The 21743-nt window shown below is 42.5% G+C and overlaps 1 protein-coding gene and 1 long non-coding RNA gene across 2 annotated transcripts in view; one reads left to right on the plus strand and one right to left on the minus strand.

Annotated features, from left to right (window-relative positions):
* The window catches only part of CDH19 (cadherin 19), a 183755-nt gene that overhangs the window by 128976 nt on the left and 33036 nt on the right, over nucleotides 1-21743 (plus strand). Inside the window, 4 exon segments of the mRNA XM_050938808.1 lie at nucleotides 2538-2832; nucleotides 15505-15624; nucleotides 17077-17241; nucleotides 21093-21277. Coding sequence (XP_050794765.1) covers nucleotides 2538-2832; nucleotides 15505-15624; nucleotides 17077-17241; nucleotides 21093-21277 — 765 coding nt within the window.
* The window catches only part of LOC127044264 (uncharacterized), a 794940-nt gene that overhangs the window by 102384 nt on the left and 670813 nt on the right, over nucleotides 1-21743 (minus strand). The window lies entirely within an intron of this gene.

The raw sequence follows: 21743 nt of genomic DNA on the forward strand, positions 1-21743 counted from the left end.
GACACAACACATCACATAAAGTAGCATATTTACATAGTTATTTCTCATGTCTTCGCTATTATAGATAGGGCCCTACTAAATTCACAGCTGTGAAAAACATGTCACGGACCATGAAATCATACCCCTCCCCCATGAAATCTAGCTATTGGAACGAGGGAGAGGAGGGTCCCCAGGTCCAACTGCTAATCCCCTCTGGACTGGGGATGGACAGGACTTACTCTTCCCCTGAACAGATCAGACCCACTTCTGCGTACCTACCCCAGCTGCAGGAACTTGCCGGAGGTGAGTCTGATCATTCCGATGCTGCGAGAGTGCCCCAGCCAGGGGCTCCTAACTGCTCGTCCTGGCTGGGCTGGGGAGGCACAGGATTTGCTCTTCCCCTGCTCTTGAGGGGAGATCAGACACACGTCCAACTCTGGCAACCTCCTCTAGCTGCAGGGAGCTCTGAGGCTGCTGCCCAATCCCAAAACTTCCTGCAGCTGTGGGAGGTACCTGGAGGTGGGTCTGATTTCCCCTCAAGGATGGCCATTCAGGGGAGGAGCAAGTCCTGTGCCGCCTCAGCATGGTCAGGACTAGCAGCTAGGAACCTCCAGCTGAGGTGCTCCCAGCAGCATGGGGGAGATCAGACCCACTTCCACCTCTAGGAACCTCCAGGAAAACTCCAGGGGTGCTGCATTCAGAGCCCAGGTTTAAAGTCAGTGCAGAAGGAGGGTGGCAATCCTGTGATCTCCCCATTACAACAGCTTTGCATCCCCTCCCATGACATCTTTTTGTGTTGGGACCCCCATGTTACAACACAGTGAAATTTCAAATATAAACATCTGAAAACATTAAACTAACTAATTTTCATATCCTATGGCTGTGAAATTAACCAGAATGGACCGTGAATTTGGTAGGGTCCTAATCATAGGGCACCCCTGGCTGAAACATGCTTAAAGTATTACCCCAGTGGCTCTTGCTAGCTCCAGGGGGGCAGAGTTTAGCTTGTGAGAAAGGCAAAACTGGTGTGTACCTTAACTCTGTATCCTGGTTTTTAGAGGTTTAAATATGGGTGCACTTGACATTCTGGAATGCTATAAGACATTGCCAGTTAATGGTAAGTCTGCGTTAATGAAGTTTTTTTGGCAGTGAATACCCCCAATTACAAGCCACATGAGGGACTATCTCTCTGCTCATGGTACACTGCCACAGTAGTAGTCAGCAGAGGCCCTGCTTCAATATCTCACTTGATAAAAAAGAGAGGGGGATGGCTGGCAGTTCATTCTTCACAAGGCCATGATGGAACTCTGACATGACTTTTTTTCCCTGGTCCCAAATAGCATTGATTTGCCAACTTTCAGGGCGTGATATAGAGCCCATTTGTTTCACTGGCTTTTACAGAGAAGGGAACAGTGAAGCACTAGCTAATGGGTTGTGATTTGTATTTGGAGGGAGCGTCTGCTTGACAGAAGGAATGAAATGACTGAGACTGGATTTTTAATTTTATATAATTGGCAGTGTGTTCAGAGATTGTGTATGGGCACTGTTTATGATTTAAAATCAAAAGGAAATAAATGGAACATTATAAAATAAAAGGCATGTTGGAAATTGTTGTTCTCATAATACCATAATTATAGATCTTTGGCATGTCAAAACTGCATAAATGGTGACAAAAGTGCTGTTAACTGGTGTTAATACTAAGAAAATAATCATGACAGCATGAACAAATGGGGCTGGACCGAAATGATCTCTGTGGCTCAGCCTGATTAGAATGTACCTCATCATAAACCTAGTCTTAGCTACAGGAACGTAAACCACCACCTTGTAAAGAAATGGGAAACAGCAATCAATTATTTCAAAATAAATAACACAGAATTACTCCTCCCCCACTCCTCCAAATGGCTTTGTATACATTTACTAATACTGTACAGGTACAGTGCCACGCTTGCTCAGATTTAGATTTACTATTGTTAATAGTATAGTATAAGAGTATAGTATAATAGTATATAGTACACTAATATAAGAGTATATATATTTATATTTTTATTATATATATATAATATTAAATATATATATTTCTCTATATACTCTTTTATATTAGTGTACTATATACTATTATACTATACTCTTATACTATACTATTAACAATAGTAAATCTAAATCTGAGCGAGAGTGGCAGTATATATATATAATATATATTATCTATCTATATGTGAGAAAAAAAAGTTGAACAGTTTTTCATTCCTTCAGTACCCCATTACATAGGTATATAGGGCCTTATTCGGCAAAGCACTCAAACATCAAACAGTGATGTCAATTGAACTTAATTGTGCTTAAAGTTAAGCAAGTGCTTAAATGTTTGGCTCAACTGTGGACATAAATCAACAACAACTACTGCATGGTTGGATGGATATATCACAATACCCTGTAGCCTCAGCTTAGTATAAGGCCCTAAGAATTCTCACCGTTAAACAGACTCATATAGGTCTGAACAAAAAAAGCTATAATTCTTTTGATTTGTTATCCAGAAAATAAATAGTTATCTTTTTCCCTTGTAGCTGAAGTCTGATTCCGACAAACATGATGGTACTTTCAAATACATTTTGACGGGGGATGGAGCGGGAAGCATTTTTACTATCGATGAGAATACAGGTACAATTCATGTGACACAGAAGCTTGATCGAGAAGAGAAACCTTTCTACACTCTAAGAGCACAGGCAATTAACAGGAATACCCAGCTGCCCGTTGAACCTGAGTCAGAATTTATCATCAAAGTTCAGGATATCAATGATCAGGAACCAAAGTTCTTGGATGGACCTTATGAAGCCACTGTTCCAGAGATGTCTCCCGAAGGTAAAAGAAAGTCAAGAACCAAACTCTTTTTTCCCACTTTGCTGGACAGTTATATTATTTTAAAATATTTATATCTTATTTCATAGAGTGCCTTTCATTCAGAAGGGCTCCAGAGCATTATCCCAAAGGGGAGATCTAACCCTTCAAAGACTTACAATGCAGGTTTAGCTTTAATATGTGAGTGGTCCTATGTTTACCTTTAAGCATGTGGGTAGTTCCATGTGCATAAGTCTCTGTAAAATCAGGGTCAAAATGAGCAGATATATAATTATGGATACATTCTTTCATACACCAATGAAACACAGCCAACTTCTAGTCTTGAAAATAGTAGCTGCTGCATGTCAGGACACAACAACATTACATTTCAAAACAGGCGGAATATTGTATCAAGTTGAGGTTGCAAAAGAGAAGTGAGGGAAACAGAATGTAACATTCAAATTTAAAGTTGGCTAAAACACCACTCTTCTAATCTCTCAAAAAATGTCACGTATCATGTTTACTGGTCACAACCTGTCTGTTCTTCAGGCTTATATCCATGGAAAACTAACATTATACATTTAAACAGCAAGGGTCTATAACCTCTATTGACTCTTCTACGTACATAAATGCGAGATCAAACTAAATGAAAATTACTTATTAACCTCTTTCAGGCTACTCTGAGTCTGTATAATGATTAAATCATAAGCTTTTATTATACTCTATGTAACACACCATGTACTGTAAAGGGAACAGAAGAATGCCATTCACATCATGGGTAGTCAGTATTTTCCCCCTAATTTAGTTCCAGATTTTGAGTTTAATAATCTGGTTTATACTGGGGATTGTGTGGGGATGCAATAGGGTGGAGTGGAGTTGTACTGTCCAAAGGTACAATTCCTTCCCAATCTTTCTGGCATGTAGTGAGAGTGTTCACACTTCATCATCCTTTAGACTGGTGACATTTGTTCCCTAATCCTTACCCAGTCAGTTTCCCTCCATTCGGGATGTACAATGCTCTGGAGGTGCAATAAGGGAAACACCCCTGTATTTATTAAGCATGGAGATGGAAGTTTTCACTGTCCCTTGGATAGGTTGCACTAGAGGGGAAGGGTCTTGAAGGTAATTTGTTTTCCCTCTCTGTCCCTGCATCCTTATGTTAGGACCAGACAGAATTTGGACCAGGATTTGGAATATGTCTGGAAGGTTGGTAGTGAAGGTAATAAGTAAAGATGTCGTCCTGTCAAAAAAGGAAAATTAGGAAAAGAAAGCAACTGGCACAAATGAGCAGGTTATAGGTAACTGTCATGTCCAAATTGTCCTGAAAGATAGGAAAAAAATGGATCCTTTAAAATTTACTCAACAGATTCCACTAGTCTCTTTAAATACTACCTTCATCTACTTCAGTTATTTCCATTGCAAATAATACTGAAAAGAAAGTCAAACATTGTGCCAGTTAAAATTGTGTGAATTAATAAGCTCATTACCTCAATAACATCAGTGATCGTAAAAGCTAATAAAAACTATGTATCATTCAGCATTACCCATTTACTGTTAGGGCAGCTTCACTGAATCTGTGACAGCCTCATAGAGAGATGTAAACTACAACTTCCTGTGACAGTTTGTATCTCGGCTACCAAGCAGGAGAGATTTAGTCCACAGGCCAGTAGGCAGTGCTTCCCTCATGTAAATATAGTAAAGGGATTTGACCCAGTATTGGGATATATGATTTAGAATGTGTTCAGGGCAGGGGCAGCTCCAGCCCCAGCACGCCAAGCGCATGCTTGGGGCAGCATGCCCCGGGGGGCGCTCTGCCGGTGGCCTGCTTGCTGAGGGTCCGCTGGTCCCGCGACTCTGGTGGACCTCCCACTGGTGTGCCTGCAGAGGGTCCGCTGCTTCCTTGGCTTTGGTGGTTGCCTGCAGGAGGTCCACTGGAGCCGTGGGACTGGGGATCGGCAGAGCGCCCCCTGCGGCATGCCTCCGTGCTTCGGGTGGCAAAATGTCTAGAGCCACCCCTGGTTCAGGGTGAGTGTACTGTCATTGTTCCCATCCCCTCTCTCTAATAAAGTGGGAGGAAAGGAAGTGACAGTTGGAGGAGAAGAGGGGGATCGTGGAGGGACAGAGGCAGGCTGAGAGAGACAGTAACAAAGTCTGTGAGTAAATTGAGAGAAACAGGCTGAGAAGAAGAGCAGCCAGATGGACAGAGGGAAACCAGAACTGAGAGAAATCATGAGTGAGTGGAGAAGCTGAGGTTGAGCAGGACAGACAGAAGTGCAGGAGAGGGTCCCCTGAGTCAGTGTGTGTTTGATGGCATGTTCCTGAGTAACCGTTCCTGTAGGCTCCTGAGCATCAGATCTGGTCATCTCCTGTCAATGATTCATAATTCCCCAGAGATCTGGAACAGGAAAACCAAAAGTCCTTCTGATCCTGTGGGTCTAGTTTAATGTGCACTCCCTCAAGTAAGCACCACTGGAGTCAAGTCCATCTTTTCAGGAAATCAGGAAAGACACTTAGGGCTCAAAGATTAACTTGGGCATTAGATAGCACCCAGTGAGATATCTAGGGAGAGGGGAATCTAGAACTAATAATAATAATAATAATAATAACAATAACAATAACCTATAAGATAATAGCCTGTACATACTGAGATAGATATAGGTTTTTTTCTGTATTTAGAGAGTTATATTTAGTTAAGTGCACTTAGTAGTAAGTTAAAGTGTGTGTGTTTATTCAAATAGTTATTTTTATTATGTATATTCTTCATATATTTAATATTATTGTAAGTAGATGGAAACTAGTTCCATTTGTTTTGATTTAAATAAAATCCCTGGGTTTTTTTTTAACAACCATCTTATCTATCATTAAATAACTATTCATCATGGTGTAACACCCACACCCTACCCCCAGCTCTCATCTGCTGAATAAATTATACCACCACTATGATGGATCATTACTAAATCATGGCCAGTGATTTTGGGATAGGGTGACCCTTGGATGTATTTCAAAGTATAACATGATAACCTACTCTGAGAGGCCAGTTTACACTCATTTGGGCTTCTCATAGAGCAGGGGTCGGCAACCTCTGGCACCTGGCTCACCAGAGTAAGCACCCTGGTGGGCCAGCCCAGTTTGTTTACCTGCCGTGTCTGCAGGTTTGGCTGATCGTGGCTCCCCTGGCCACGGTTTGCCACTTCAGGCCAATGGGGGCTGTGGGAAGTGGTGCAGGCCGAGGGATGTTCTTTGGGGCCTGTTCTGGGCATTCCACTGCCACAGAATTCTGTCCTGGCAGACATTTTGGCCTTAAAACCCTCCATTTATGCATGGAGACAGGCATAAACCTAGAATTGGCCCTTAGTCTATGTAATTGATGTTTAGAATTGACTATACACATGATATGAACATTGAATTAACATAAAAATAGGATCATAAACAGGCATTGGTAACCCATGAAAAATGGTTTTTAAATGTTAACCTTCTTGAAAATACCGCAATGGAAGATGAATTAATAAGGAAATAATAGCCAATCAAAAATGTTTCACTTCCCTCTGTTTTCCGAATTTACATTTGCACATTAATATTTTGTATGTTACTTATATATTTGTTTCCATTAATTATGTGACAGTTAAATTCTTGTTCATGAAAAGTGAAGACTTGATAGTTCAAGAGATTGTAGGGCAGATCCTCAGCTCAGTGGAGCAGGGCCACTTTACATCATCTCGGTTTTGGATCAATATTTTTCTATGATCCTTCAAAGAGCTACAACATGAGGTGCAGTTGTGAAAGCTTTCTTGCTCTGTCCTGCCTATAAACCTCAACCCTGAGGGTTATAAGGTAGTTACATTTCCACAGGAATAAACTCGTTCCTTGACCTCTTGGCTGAGCCTGCCAACAAGAGTGCCAGTTAAGGCCAATTGTAATGGTGGGGGTGGGGTGTGTGTAGACCTGTTCCCTAGGAACTTTTTTGAAACCATCAGCTTATTTCAAATAGTCCAGCAAACTGCTTTTAGATGCTGCTAAAATAATTAGTGACCGAGGATAGAAATTGACCACTTAAAATGAAAGGCTCAAAGCCCTATAACCAGTCTCCTGAGTCATTTATTATATCTTTCCATTCTAATATATCACAGGAGTCCAGAATAATATGAATTAAATATTACATCTGGTTAAAGGTTTCTCTTAATCTAAGTTATTCTTCTAAAATCACGTAAGAGATATTTGTACTTCAGCAATTACAGATCTAGTGTATATATCCTCCCCTTAGCATAGAAAGTACAGAAGTAAACTCCCCCAACCTTACCTGAATGGGTGATATCTGAGAAGACTGCATGCTTCCCTCTTGGAGGGACACTTGGTTTACAGAAGTGATAGATTCATGGTCTTCTGATCATCCCGAGTCATGAATATAAATCTAGGTAAAAGCCTGCAGATCTTGGGACACCCACATGAAGCAGTTTCCTCTGGGTGCACCAAGGTGCGGGAATCTCTGCAGCACTGACAGCATGGTCATTTCAGGAGTTATACTGCTACAGACAACTCTCATACCCAAACTAGCTGAACATGCCCCTTTATCCTCACTCATACTGTCATACACTAGAGGGGAGGAGGGGGAAATTGATCTAAGTTACACAACTTCAGCTACGTGAACAACGTAGCTGAAGTTGACGTGATAAATCGATCCCCGCTGGATTGATTGCTGCCCACCGATCCAGCGGGTAGCATAGACATACTCTTAGAGTATGTCTACACGACCCACCAGATCGGCGGGTAGTGATCGATCTATTGGGGATTGATTTATCATGTGTAGTGTAGATGTGATAAATTGATCCCTGATTGCGCTCTTGTTGACTGCTAAACTCCAGCTTGGCAAGAGACAGAAGCAAAGTTGGCGGGGAGCTGCGGCCATCAATTCTGCGCCATGAGGATGCAAAGTAAGTGATTCTAAGTCGACCTAAGATACTTCGACTTCAGTTACGCTATTCTTGTAGCTGAAGTTGCATATCTTAGATCGATCCCCCTCCCACCCAGTTTAGACCAGGCCTTAGAGTGGTGTTAAATACTGGCTACCAGTTGCTGCATTGTGTGTAGAGACTGCACCCTGAATCTGGACAAAGCAAGTAGAGACAGGCCAAAGACCTTAGTTTCTCGGCATCCTGAAACATCAGTTCCAGTAGAGGGTCCTCTAACCTATCAGCCGATGGAGATTGGAAACAGCAAAGCTTTGTGACATCAATCCCGTTCCAGTTCAGCACACCAGTTCTTTCTTCTCTGCCAGCAGACAGAATTCCCCTTGGTTGAGTTAGCATGTCAGTTTTCTTGTATCTTCTAGCTTAGGTTCTCTTCAGATCTGGGCATCACCTAGTGAACAATCAGCACTACAAGGCTCTGTGCTCATCGTCTGCCTTTGGGAAAGAGTTCTCTGCTGGCAGACAAGCACAGACCATGGAAAATAAGGTGACAGGAAGTACTACATAGCCAAAGACAATAATTCATTGCTTTCCCAAGTGTGCACACAGAATACCTCTGACTCTCCACACACACTGGAAAATTTAGCACAAAGTTAAGTTCAAGTACCAATATTTATATTAACATAAATGCAAATTAGTATAAGAGTTAGTATGCTTTCTAAGCTCTCCCTTATCTGCTGCATTTAAATTTTATTAGGATTTTATATGCAAGTGTCATAGTAAATGAAACATGTATCTGTAAATGGACTCTTCTGGGAGTACAAGACTATGGTTTTCCCTCAGGCATTTGTATGATTTTATTTAAAGTGCTTCCCATAGTGCTATTAAACTTCTACAAATGCAGTACATCTTATGGAATGGGTAGGAGTCAGATGCAATGATATATCAGTATGTAACATTTTTTATCTATTCGGGGCCCTCGTTAGAAAAACAAAAGGATATTTCCCATATGACTGTCCTGTAGCTACTTAATATGTTATAACAGGTAAATGCCACTGATGTTTGCACCATAGGAGGCTCCAATAATAAAGAGAACAATTTTATCTTTAAAGAGAATGTACCAGAAATCAGTATACTCAAGTTAGATGTTAGAGTAGTATCATAAAGAAAGTGTAAATAGATTTATTACCTCGATCTATGTTTGAACACATAAAACACATATTTCGGTCTGAACTGTTTTATAAGTATTGTGTAATCCAAATGTACTGTATTCAAAGACACAAGTGTGTGAAAGCTGATGGGTACGTTTGAGTAACTTGCATCAAGGTCAAGTTCATTGTCCTTTCTAAATTTCCATACTTCCATAAATGGTATCATAATTCTGAACAATACCAATTAGGCCATCAATTATGTCATTTTTTCTTCTGGAACTTCAGAAAATGGCTTAAAAATGTGTGAGTCCATTAGTATAAAGTATAACATTTGTATTTGCTGATTTATATTTTTAATTCCAAGCAGGAAGCTGCAAAAATCATTTATACTATCGTTTCAGGGATGCTAAGAGCATTATAGCAGTTGCAACTTTTTATTATTGAGGCATAAGTATCCGTGTTGATGTGTTTAATGAAGCACTATTCCACTGAGATAACTTCTTGCTTTTGCTAACACAGGTAATACTCATACAGAAATATCTTCCATCTGAGGTGAGAAATTCAAAATTGGAAAGGAATCTCTCTTTGGAGAATGTGTAGTGTTGGGCTGCCTAGTACCACGTTCACATTTAACCTATGATGTGGAATCTCATTCCTTGAGAGATGTGAGAAGCCAATACCCTCAAAATAAAGCTCACTCCTTTCAAAAATATGTTCCCAAATTTTAAAATGAAAGTTCTCTTCCATCTGAGGTTCAAGCAGGAGAGGAGCATTTACCCCTACCTTGAGACTGGACTCTCTTTACCAGATTACCATTACTTGCTTACTTCTCCTTTTATACACTGCACCAGGGCATGGCAGAGCCCACCCGTAGGAGCTCCATGCTCATTAACCTTTCCTTGTCTGCTTCTATACCTCAGCAGAGCCAACACAGAACCAGCGGGATTGGACTGGAACTGCCCAAATCGGTAGCACTACCAATCACAGCTTCAAGTATTCATTTTTTAATAAAATGGGTAGAAAATAAAACATGGCTTTAACTGAATGAGACCCAATAGGCTGTAACCATCATATTGCAGTCACATAAGCAATCTCTTTTTCTGTGTATCTATATCTCTGATCTATTAAATATAATCCCATAAAACAGCACATTTATAAGCTTTACTGTTTGTATTTTGGTTCCTATTTCAGAGATGGCATCAATCATACACTGTATCCACTGGATTATCCACAGTGGTAGCTTTTGTCAATATTAATACTCAGTTCCTTCAAAAGGGCTGCGTTATTTTCATGCTTAACAGTGATTTTCATATGCCAGGAGTGGTTTAGTGAGACTGATCTCTGGTGACCTTCTGTTTCTAGATCACAGTTTGTTTTGAGTTAACGTTTCTGTACTTGAGTGTACTTACTTGTCAGTCATATTTGAGAACAGTGTTGCTTCTGAAGTTGTAAGCCTCAGATGTTTGTGGTTGTTGAAGATTAACCTGTCATTTTATCTTTGAAATTTCTCACCAGCAATAGAGAGATGTCTATATCACCAGTTTCATCAGTAGTAGAGCCAGATTTTGCAACTAGGGGGATAATGGGTTGAAAAAGTGTGGCTGATGCATCCCTTGATTTTGACTGTACTCCCCTCTGCCTTGCACCATTATAGTGCTCCCTGTCTGTTCCCTGCAATGCTTCCTGGTTTCCTCCATCCCCTGGGGCCAGGGACACACTCCACATCGAGCCATTGCTCCCCCTGGAGCTGATCAGTTCAACCACAATGGGGCCCCCTGCCTGTCCTCCCATACTCCACACCCTTAGCCCCTCTCCCTTGGCTGGCCTACTTGCAGCAGTAGCATGAGCCCAGAGTGGTGGTAGCAGCAGCTGGGGCAGCAAGATCCACAGAGACTGGGTGCGGAGCAGTAGGTGCAGGCTGGCAACAACATAGAGCGAGGTGAGTCACTGCCCTGGTAGCCAAAGCCCCAGCCTCAGACAAAAGTGCCAAACAGCTCGGGGCTGCTCCTGGTAGTACTCATGATTTTATTTGCTGGGGGTGGGGCAAGAGTGCTTCCCCATCAGGCACAGCCTATTTGGGGGATGCTTCCTGCTCACTGGAGCCCCTGGGAAAGAGGCAGGAGCATTTCCCCACTAGTGCAGTAGAGGACCATTTCTGACTGCTCAGAGCCCCAGCCACCCCCTGCACTGGGCAGCCCCACCATCTTCATACCCTGCCATCACCACTGCCACTTACACCATTTCTGCCCATCAGAGGCCCCCAAAATCTGTAGCCCTAGGCAGCTGCTTAGTCTGCCTATAGGTAGAGTGGATTCTACATAATATGCTCAAAAAAGTGCCACATATACACTAAAGGCCACGAGTGGGTGTGTGTGTTGGGGGGGCCTCCCTCTTCTCTCCACCCCATTAGTTTCACTCTGGGACTGATATTATAGGCATGTTCTGAGGGTGGAATTTTATACTTGCTCTAGACATAGAACTGCTCCTGAAGTCAACAGCAAAAGGAACAGCATTTCGCTCCAGACTAGCCAGACTACTGAGTCTTTAGTCTGAGAAGTTTCTAAAAGAGTATTTTAGTATCCAGAGAGTGGTCTCAACTCGGATCAAGATATTTTGAGAAGATACTGTATTTTACACTAGTGACTCCAAACCTTCAGGGTGTTGCAGACTTAATTATCAGAGAAAACATGCAACAGAAGAGACTGGCTTATGATAAGATGTTATAATGTGATAATATGTCAGAAAGTCATGGCTCTGGGTCTTGTTTTTCCTCAAGAAAGGTAGCTATTTGTATTCTTATATAGAAGTCAGGTAAGAAATAAGATAAAAATAATCATTTTATTATAAAATGATGATGCTGAGGAATATTTCTTTGCAAGGATATCCTCATGGATGGCCCAAGGGGATGTTGTCAATTTTGGATCTAGGACATGACTGACTCCCAACTAGAGATGAAATTGTGTTCTGCAGATTGATTTTGCTATCTCTTTTGCAGTAGGAAAGGCTCATTAAAGGCCTCAAGGGTATAAAATGCTATCATAGTCTTGTTCTGTTTCCTGGCTGCTTTGCTTGTTAACAGTTTATTTCTATCAGCTCCTCTGTAGGTTTTAAATTAGACAGTCATACAATATTTTGTCTTTTGTTTTGGTTTTTTTTATATGGAGCACTTTAATAAAACATCTTAAAACATATTCAGTGGAAAATAAATCTGAAAGCGCATTTACATATCAGAAATTAGAAAAACTGAGGACAATATACAGTATTTGCCAATATAGAGATAAAAATTCCACTGGAAAGTCACAAGTTAATCTTTTGTTTTAAGACAAATTGAAAAGGAGAATGGAACTAGTAGAGAGGCAGAAGAAAAGAAAAAATATTAAGCCTTCTATTGAGCCTATTTTTGGAACATACACTCTACCATTCTCTCTCTGCACAATAGGATGACATAGCTGGGTACATGAAATGGTTAGAAGTCAGGTACAGTGTACTATTCTATTCTAAGTTACTGTATATACTTGTTCATAAGCCAAATTTTTTTAGTAAAAAAGGGAAGCACCAGAGAAGGGGGTCAGATTATGAATGGGTAAAGAGGGAGAGGTGGGACACAGCCCTTCCCCCAAACAGAGGAAGCAAGGTGAAGCAGCACAGTCAGCAGAGACAGAAGAGAAGAGGCAGGGCCAGAGTCTCTCCACTTCTGGCCATGTTGCTCTCCCCTCAGCCTCTAAAGCAGCTACAGCTTTGGGGCTGGCAAGCTGCAACTGTGCCGCTTGGCCCAGCCCCCCAGAGCAGGCTGTGACTGCGCCACCCAGCCGCTGAAGCACTCTGTGGCCACTCTACCCAGCCCAGCCCGCTGGAACATGCTGCAGCCATGCTGCCCGGTCTGGCCTGCTGGAGCAGGCTGCGGCCGTGCTGCCCAGCCTGCCGGAGCAGCTCCAGCCAGGTCAGAGACATCCTCCCCTGGCCCTCACCAGATAAGGTGGGAAGGGATGGGATGGGGAGAGAGTGGGGGTCCCGGGCTAGGGGTGGGATCATGTGGGGGGTGGTCACAGGGGTTACTCCCCTGCCTTCCAGCTTCTCCTCACAAAAAAATTTCCCCACCAGTTGCTGTCTTGGCCAGTCAGGGTAAGCAGCTGGTGTGCCAGGACACTTTGTTTACGTAGGTTTACCTCCATGCCTGTAGACGCTCGAGGTAAACAAACCATCTCAGACCACCAGCGGCTTATCCTGATGGCCCAGGAGCCAAAGTTTGCTGACCTCTGAATTATACAGTCAGCTCATGAATGGGTTATAAAAACTTTTCCATTTTTACTTATCCATCTTGGTGGGGTTAGCTTATAAATGAACCGGCTTCTGAGGTTTTTACACCACATTCATCACCATAGTACCTGAGCACCTTCCAATAGTGCATTAATCAGCATGACTACATATCTATACAGGTTTGTTTTCAAAGTGAGAGAAATATGTGCAGTGGAGTGTCTTGTTTTGGCAGTGTGTGGCTTATATACACATACTGCTGCTATGTAGTTCTCTCTGGAGAAGGCAAGATCAAAGAAATGAGCCTTGTACTTGGAGCAAAAAAAGTGATGAGGTTTGTCATGGTGTTTACTTCCTTGGGGAGTTAATTCCATCGCCTTAGACAGTCTCTGGAGAAGATGTTGTCTTCTGCACAGACAAGATTTACTCTTAAGGTTGAGAGTTCAACTGAGCCACAGGAACATAGCTGTCAACCACAGTCTTTGTCCCGGAGCTATAGATTTTTTTTTTAAGACACCCTGGGCCCAGGCTATGGAGTGCTTTGAATATAAGGACTGAGACCTTTAACTTGTTTTTAAATTATGTGGGAAGCCTATTGAAAGTGGAAGGTGGGTTTGATGTATTTGTAGCAGCCTGTGTTGCTGAGGAGATGTGCTACAACATTCTGAACTATTTGGAGTTTCCTAAGCACTGAAGAATTCATGACCAGTTATAGTGCATTGCTATAATCCACCGGAGAGGTGACAAAGGCCAGGTCTTCATGCGCCAAGATGGAATGGAGTTTCCAAGCCAGACGGAGATGGTAGAAAATCTTATTTGTAGACGCTGATATGTAAGAGCTCAACCTCAGAAAGGAATATATAAGTTCTCCTTTACAGACTGAATTGACTACAGACTGAATTGACCAAGGGTGCACTGTGATTGCAAACTCTTTGAAATCCTGTCGTCTGCCCACCAGCAACACCTCTGTCTTGATCCGCCTCAGCTTCAGCAAGCTTTTCTTCATCAAAGAACTGATCTCTTCCAAGCACTGGGTCTTTTTGGTGGTGGTTGTGATGTGGTCATATTTGTTGAAGAATAGATACAGCTGTGTATCATCAGCACATTGCTGTCATTTAAGTTTTGATCTGACCAGTTCATTTAGTGAAAGGGTCTCAAAGTCCCAGCCCGTGGGCCATCTGTGGTCCAAAAACCTCCCCACTGTGGCCTGTGGAGGAGAGATGTATGCAGCCATGCTGCCGGCAATGTCTGCTGTAGGCACCTTCCATCCCCTCCCCAGCTCCCATTGGTTGGGGAAGAAGGAAAGAGATACCATCACTAGTTTCCGGGCACAGCCAGCCATGGAGGCAGCATCATTAGTTGCCAGGCAGCGTCAGCTATGAAGGCAGCATCACTTTTTTCCACAATGAATATAAACAAGTCAAAATATCAAACACAACTATCTGATGCACACCTTGCTGCAATCTGGAAGGTTTTAACTGCAGCAAAAATCAACAAATTGACAGAACTGAAGTGTTGCCAGGTGTCTGGTAAACACTAAAAACTCTCTGGCAGGCAAAGAATTGTATAAAGTTTTATGGCAGTTTTATTATTTCTAAGAAATTTGAAATAAAAAAAATATAATGTAAACATTTTATTTTCTGAACACCATCTTCAGTGACATTATTGGCCTGCTGGAAGGACTGGCACTGGCTTTAACGTAAATTGAGACTCTTGACCTAGTAGTTGTGTGTAAATCCTGAAAATAACCAGAGAAAGAATCAATCCTTCTGGGACTGCACAAGTAACAAGTCTAGTGGTGGAGGTGCAGTTTCCCATCATTACTCATTAGGTGCATCCCTCCAGGAAGGACTCAAACCATCTTAGTGCATTTCCCTGAACCCTTGCCACCTCTTTCAGATAAGACAGCAGAATCTTGTGGTCAATAATGTTGAATGCTGCAGAAAGGTCCAGGAGGATGAGAATGGATGTCTGTCCTCTATCCATTGACAGCAGAAGATCAACCATAGTGCCATTTAAGCAGTTTCAGTTCCAAGTCCTTGCCTGAATCCAGATTATGTAGGGTTTAGAATGTTAACTTTAGTTAGATGAGCATTTAGGTGGCCTTTTGCTAGCTTCGATATGAGCTTGCTCAAGAATGAGACGTTTGACACTGGGTGGTAGTTGGCCAGTACTGAATATATTCATACAGTATGAATTGATTTATAATAAATGAAATGGGTTAAAAAAATGATGTAGACAAAAATGAGACAAGAAGAGAGAATCTGACACTAGTTAAAAGCTATAGATATGCCAAGAGAAAGTTATGTTATTTATATGGCAAACAGTCATTTCATTTTAAACAAATATATATAAGAAATTTCTTATTTCATTTCTTTTCTTTTCAGGTACTTCGGTGATACAGGTTACAGCTACAGATAGAGATGATCCTGCTTATGGCAATAGTGCCCGACTGCTTTATAGTATTTTGCAAGGACAGCCCTACTTCTCTGTGGAGCCAAAGACAGGTATTGTTAGATCTTCCTATAACCTGAACTTCATTCATGAACTCTCCTAAAATATCTGTGTGTCAGGTAAAAATTACAATAGATTGTAATCTTATTTTCTCAAGACAGCAGAAGTATAATGTCCTCAGATCAAACAATCTACCTACCTATCTAGCACCCACAACTGTAGTATTTGAATGTCTCTTGATTTAGGGTTTGATCCTGATCCCGCTCAAGTCAATGGAAAAACTCCCATTGACTCGATTAGTGAAGGATCAAGCCCTTAGGGCCCAATTTGGAGATCATTTAAGTCAATAGAATGAGTCATATTTACTTCAGTTGTTTTTGGATGGTGCCCATAGTCACTTCATTAAATAAAATGGAATAAATTTTGCATAAATCTAAGAAAATTTCAGCCTGTGAGACATTTCAGATACCTCCCTATTTTTAAGACATATATAAAACTGGTTCAAATAATAGTCACAATACAAACATTAAATTCCAGGACATATAATAATAATACTCCCAAGTCTATAAGATTTCATGCTTAACAACTCAAACAAAATTTAATCAACATAATTTATTTATGCCTCAATACTTCTCTGAAGTAGGGAACATTATTATTCTCATTTCAGAGATGAGTAAGCTGAAGCACAGAAAGTTAAAGGACTTGCTAAAGGTGAAAGTGAGACAGTGGGATACCCAGGAACATATATAACAAGAAGTGCTAACTTCCAGCACAAGGTCACATGTGCTATGACCTAATCATTGTGTATATTATTGGTTGTGTCTATACACTTAAAACTTGATGACATTTGCCTGTTTGTCTGTCTGTCAATTTGTATGTAACAAAACAACTTTCAAAATAGCATCTGATCAATTCCAAAACTTCAAGGAATATTCTAGGAACCAATGAGAAGAACCCTATTGATTTGGGGTATTATGGGGGGGCATGTGTAGCCCCCTTTACTCCATTTAAACCAGCTTCAAGTACCTGTGCAACTGTATAATGATTAAATTACTGGTTGACAGCACCAATTAATGCCTTTGAGCATAACAATATCCCATGTCTGTCCATCCTCCCAACAAAATTTAACATGACATGAGCAGAGAATGGAGGGACATTGTGTGGGGGAAGGGCAAATGGGCGGAGCACACAGAATCCTAGCATGGGGATATGGGAATGCATATAGAGCCCTGGCATGAGGTAATAGGGGACTCTGGCATGGTGGGAATGAGTCACATGAGACAATGGCATGAGGGAAAGAATGGAGGGTGCAGGGAATCCCTGCAATAAATGACAATGGGAGGGTGTCACATGGGTGGGAGTGTGGGAGTGGAAGAATAAGCTCAGCCTACCGATGTTATGAATTGTGAAACCTCTTAGTAGTATGGAATCTGATGCTTATTTTTGTACTCTTAATGTCTGGTCAGATATAGTAAATAATGTGCTTAGCTAACCGTATCTTCCAGGAGTCATTAGAATTTCTTCCCAAATGGACAGAGAAACTAAGGAGCAATACTTTGTCATTATCCAAGCCAAAGATATGGTAGGGCAAATGGGTGGATTTTCAGGAACAACAACTGTAACCATCAACCTCTCTGACATCAATGACAACAAGCCCATATTTCAACAAAGTGAGTAAATTGGAATAAGTTTTATTATTACACATGAAACTGTGGGGAAAATTCAGTACTAGTGCAATGTCAGTGAGTTCAGTGGTATACCAATTGAGATCAGATCTACATTTTGCCTTTTGTACCAAATAAAAGATAGATAAACCAATAACTTTTACACACACACACACACACACACACACACACACACAAATCCTGGACTAGAGAGCTTAAGACAGTGCTATGTTTTGTTATGGTTTTGAGAAAACAAGATACCTACTTAAGGGAAGTTAAATACAAAAAAAAAATTTTTTTTCTCTTGGGGTTTAGAGCATATTTTTTTTTATTACTGTTAATATATTGACAATGGTAATATTATGTTTCTCTAAGGATAAAAATTCTCTCTTCAGGACTGACTAATTAAATGACAAATACAAACTGAACTAGTAGGGAAGCCATGCAATGCCACTGCTATCTAGCATGCAGCTGCATTCAGGAGAAATTACCACACTATGTTGGTTTAATGCAGAAATCTATATTTTAATGGCAGTCTTCCCAGAGTGTGCATATGTAGAAAGGAGGTTTCACACCACTGGTTTTCTGCACCCTGTGGTCACTAATCTGAAATAGAGATTAATTATAAAAGTGTGGAAAACAAAGGTGGTTTCAGAATGAAGTGGTGGGAAATAATTCAGATTTAGATACTTTTTATTCAGAAACCTACCGTAAATAATAATAATGTTGCAAGTGCACACCATACAAATGCTGTAAACCAGTTGGGTCCAACTATTCAGCAGTAGAATTAAATTTAACAGATGAATTCCTACTCCCACTGAAGTTAATGTGAGCTTTGCCATTGATTTCAACTAAGCTAAGATTTCATCCAATAGTTTAAAAAAGCCACAGAGCCACAATCAATCTTCTATTTCCCTATGCTCAGGCGTAGGCAACTGAGCTGCTATGCTGTCCTCTCTATGGATCTCACAATCTAGCAAGGAAACAAGTAGTGTAGAACCTTAATCTTCTCTCTCCTCCCTTCTCTTTGCCAGTAGACTGAGCTGTAGGCAGTTAGACCTAGTGGTTGGAGTGGGAGTCAGGCCTAATGGCCAGAGTCAGAATGCCAGGACCAGGAAGCAGAGCCAAAGATCAGAACTGGCTTACTAAGAGTAAGAGAATGCAGGAGCAGGACTGGTTCTGAAACAAGAGGAAGACAGGAGGGGAACAAGGCTTGCTGCAGGGCAGGATCTGAACTAGAGCTGTGGAGGAGCAAGGCTTGGCGAGAGACAAGCACTGGGAGGGAGAGTGGGTGTGGGTGTTGAGCAGCCAGTAAGTTACTGCTGCTGCTGAGCTGAAGAACTGGCCCGTTGGCTTCCTCAACAAATCAGGCAAGGCAGTCCATCAGGCAGCCCAACTGGCTTGTTAGGGTGTCAGGAGTGCTGAGCAGGTGCAGCTGCAGCTACAGAGACTTACTCTAACAGTACCTCTCTCATTAAGGGCATCTTCTAGGTACCCCCAGTCCTGGTTTCTGTGAAATGTCCAGAACAGATCCAGGGTATGGATGTGATTCAGTAGTGGGTAACCAGGCCTGATGAAAGAAGCAAGCCATCAATAGACTCCGCCAACTCCACGGTGTCCTTGCGTTGGGTAGGAATCTGGTGTATTCATGCAAAGTCCTGATCTATGAAGTTACCTGAGACACTCAAATCCACAAGTGACTCCAGATGGACCTCGGAGATGGAGAGGTGTCAGACTTGTAGAGGAAGTTGGAGATATGTTGGGACCTATCTGCTCATTGCCAAGATACCAGCAGACATATACTAATGTTGGGTACCAGCGAGAGGCAGAGAGAAACACCCCAACCTAGGCCCTGCTATCAGTGGCTTGGGTTTGGCATTCCCTGACCAGGGTGCCGATTGGACCTTAGCAGGGCAGCCCGACACAAAGTGTCCTGGTCTTTGACAGTATAGGCATAGGCCGTGCCCAATGCTGCTTTTTCTCTGCATTGAGTTGTGTGGGATGGGCTGTGGGGAAGGTGCTGAAAGTTGGTGAGCCAGAGATGGCAGGGCTGGCAGGAGTCGGGAAGCTGACCTTCTTTCTTGGCAGTGTTCCATCAGATGATTGACAGTCTTTATCCTTAGGTCAATCAAGGCAGCCAGAGTCTGTGGAGAGTCCACTTGTGCCAGCTCTTCTTGATGTCATAATTCAGATTGAAGTGGAAATGATAGTGCTGTGTCCATTCAGTGTCTGCTACCAAACAGGAGAACTCCGCAGCACAGGCCAAGGTCTTGGTGCAACACTCCAAGGGTGGTCGCGGCTGTACACTTATGATCAGGGTCACTGAGGTCCACATCCATGATTTGAATGAAGTTTTCAAGCTGGCCCAGGACTGGGCTTGCTTTCTTTAGGAGTGGGGACATCCATGTCAGAGCCTCCCTAGTCAGCAAACTGAGAATTAACAGCATCCTGAATTGATCAGTGGGGAATGACTGCAGGCACGGTAGAAAGAGGAGCCAGCATAGACTGAGAATCCCCTGAATCACGCCCCGATCACCATTAAACTTATCAGGCAGGAGAATCTTTGGATCACACCAAGTAGGAGGCAGAGTCAGGGGTGGCATTGCCTGCCTGTGCAGTGCTACATTCTGTGCCTGCAGGACAGTGACGTTGGCCTGCAGGTTAGCAACTTGGGCCTCCAGGGTCTGTAAGGCAACCCCTATCTCTGGCAGGGAGATTGGCTGGGGAGGGATCCATACTACCCAGTGGTCTGGACCCCTGTCAGCCCAGTTTCCCTCTGTTTTAGTTTCAGGCTGCTCACACTGTCAGGAGAATGGGTTGTAGGCAGTCTGGCTTTGTGGTCGGTGTCCAAATGCCAGAGACAGGGATCGGGACAGAGACAGAACCAAGAAGCAGGGCTGAAGTTCAGAACTGAAATCAGAGTCTGAATGCCAGAGCCCAGGGTTGAGACACAGTTGCAGTCAGGAATCACAGCCGAGGGTCGGAACCAGATTATTGGGAGACAAGCAGGGTGGCTCTATGTTTTTTGTTGCCCCAAGCACAGCAGTCAGATGGCCTTCGGCGGCATATCTGCAGGCAGTCCAGTGGAGGCACAGAGGGTGTGGGCATTGAGCAGGGACAACTCTAGGCACCAGCGCAGCAAGCGTGTACCTGGGGCTGCAAGTGGGGGGCGGCATGCTGGTCGCTGTGAGGGTGGCAGTCAGGCAGCCTTCGGTGGCGTTTCTGTGGGATATCTGCTGGTCCCTGTCCCAAAGGCACAGGACTGGCAGATCACCCACAGAAATGCGAGCTACTGCAGCTGCTGAGCTTAAGAACTGGCCTGCTGGCTTCCTCAGACGACCAGGGCAGGGCAGTTCATTAGGCAGCCTAGCTGGCTCATTAGGATGTCAGGAATATTGAGCAGGTGTGGCACCAGGGTCTTATCCTGATACCCTACCTCTACTCCTGCAAAGTAGCAGGCTACCAATAGGGTCACTGCTGAGCAGCTGTAGCAGGAATATGACAGTATCTGCTCAGAGGGCTCCTAGCACACTTGAGAGTTGTGTCTCAGGCAGCAGGGGAGCAGTTTTGATGCAGTTATGGAGGTGCTCTCCCCTAGTGCCTCCCCACAGGAATGAGGTTGGTTCAAACACTTCCCTTTGATACTCACATTACCCAGCTCAGGAAACATATTTTCAATTTATATTCAGGCAAACATTTTTTTCTTAAATAGTCACCCCCCCATTGCCTCTGGTAAGTGTTTCAAAGGCAACTACTATTCCCCAAGCCACAGGTTCCACACCACTGCTTTCAACTGTTATAGATCATTGACAAAGTTGACAATGTTTAATGTGATGGTACTTGGCTGTTTCTTTAAGAGTTCTACTACATGAATATCTCTGAGGCAGCACCAGTGGGCTCTACCATAGGCAAAATCATGGCAGAGGACAGTGACATAGGGGAGAATGCAGCCATGAATTATGTCATCGAAGGAGAGGAATCACTTGTTTTTGACATCATTACTAACAATGAGACCCAAGAAGGAATTGTTATATTAAAAGAGGTGAGACATTAAAAAAAACACTAAAATGAAACATATCATTAATGTTTTAAAATAATAAAATAATAACAACTGTTACTAAAACAACACTTCATGTTGTTTTTTCTATCTGGCTTCTTTAAGCACTAATATTCTGAGTGAAAAAAAGGATCTGGAATGGTGTTGGGGAAAAAAACAACCTCATTAGCTTAGAAAGTAAATTGATATTTTTGGTTTGTGGCTCAAGCAATCGGGGTCAGGATATCTGGGTTTTATTCCCAGCTTTGCACTTGTCACTTTGTGTGATTGTGGGAAAATGTCTTAGCCAATCTGTGCCTTGTTTCCTCACCTGTAAAATGGGAAGAATAATAGGAGCGGAGTGTTCTGAGGCATAACACACTGTTAGTAAAGAATGTTAAGATCTTGAGATGGAAGGTACTTCTTTGTATTAGTGAAAAGTGTTGTGATTTCTTTAGTGAAACACACTCAG

The sequence above is a fragment of the Gopherus flavomarginatus genome, chromosome 2 (genome assembly GCF_025201925.1).
Source record: "Gopherus flavomarginatus isolate rGopFla2 chromosome 2, rGopFla2.mat.asm, whole genome shotgun sequence".
Taxonomy (NCBI): Eukaryota; Metazoa; Chordata; order Testudines; family Testudinidae; genus Gopherus; species Gopherus flavomarginatus.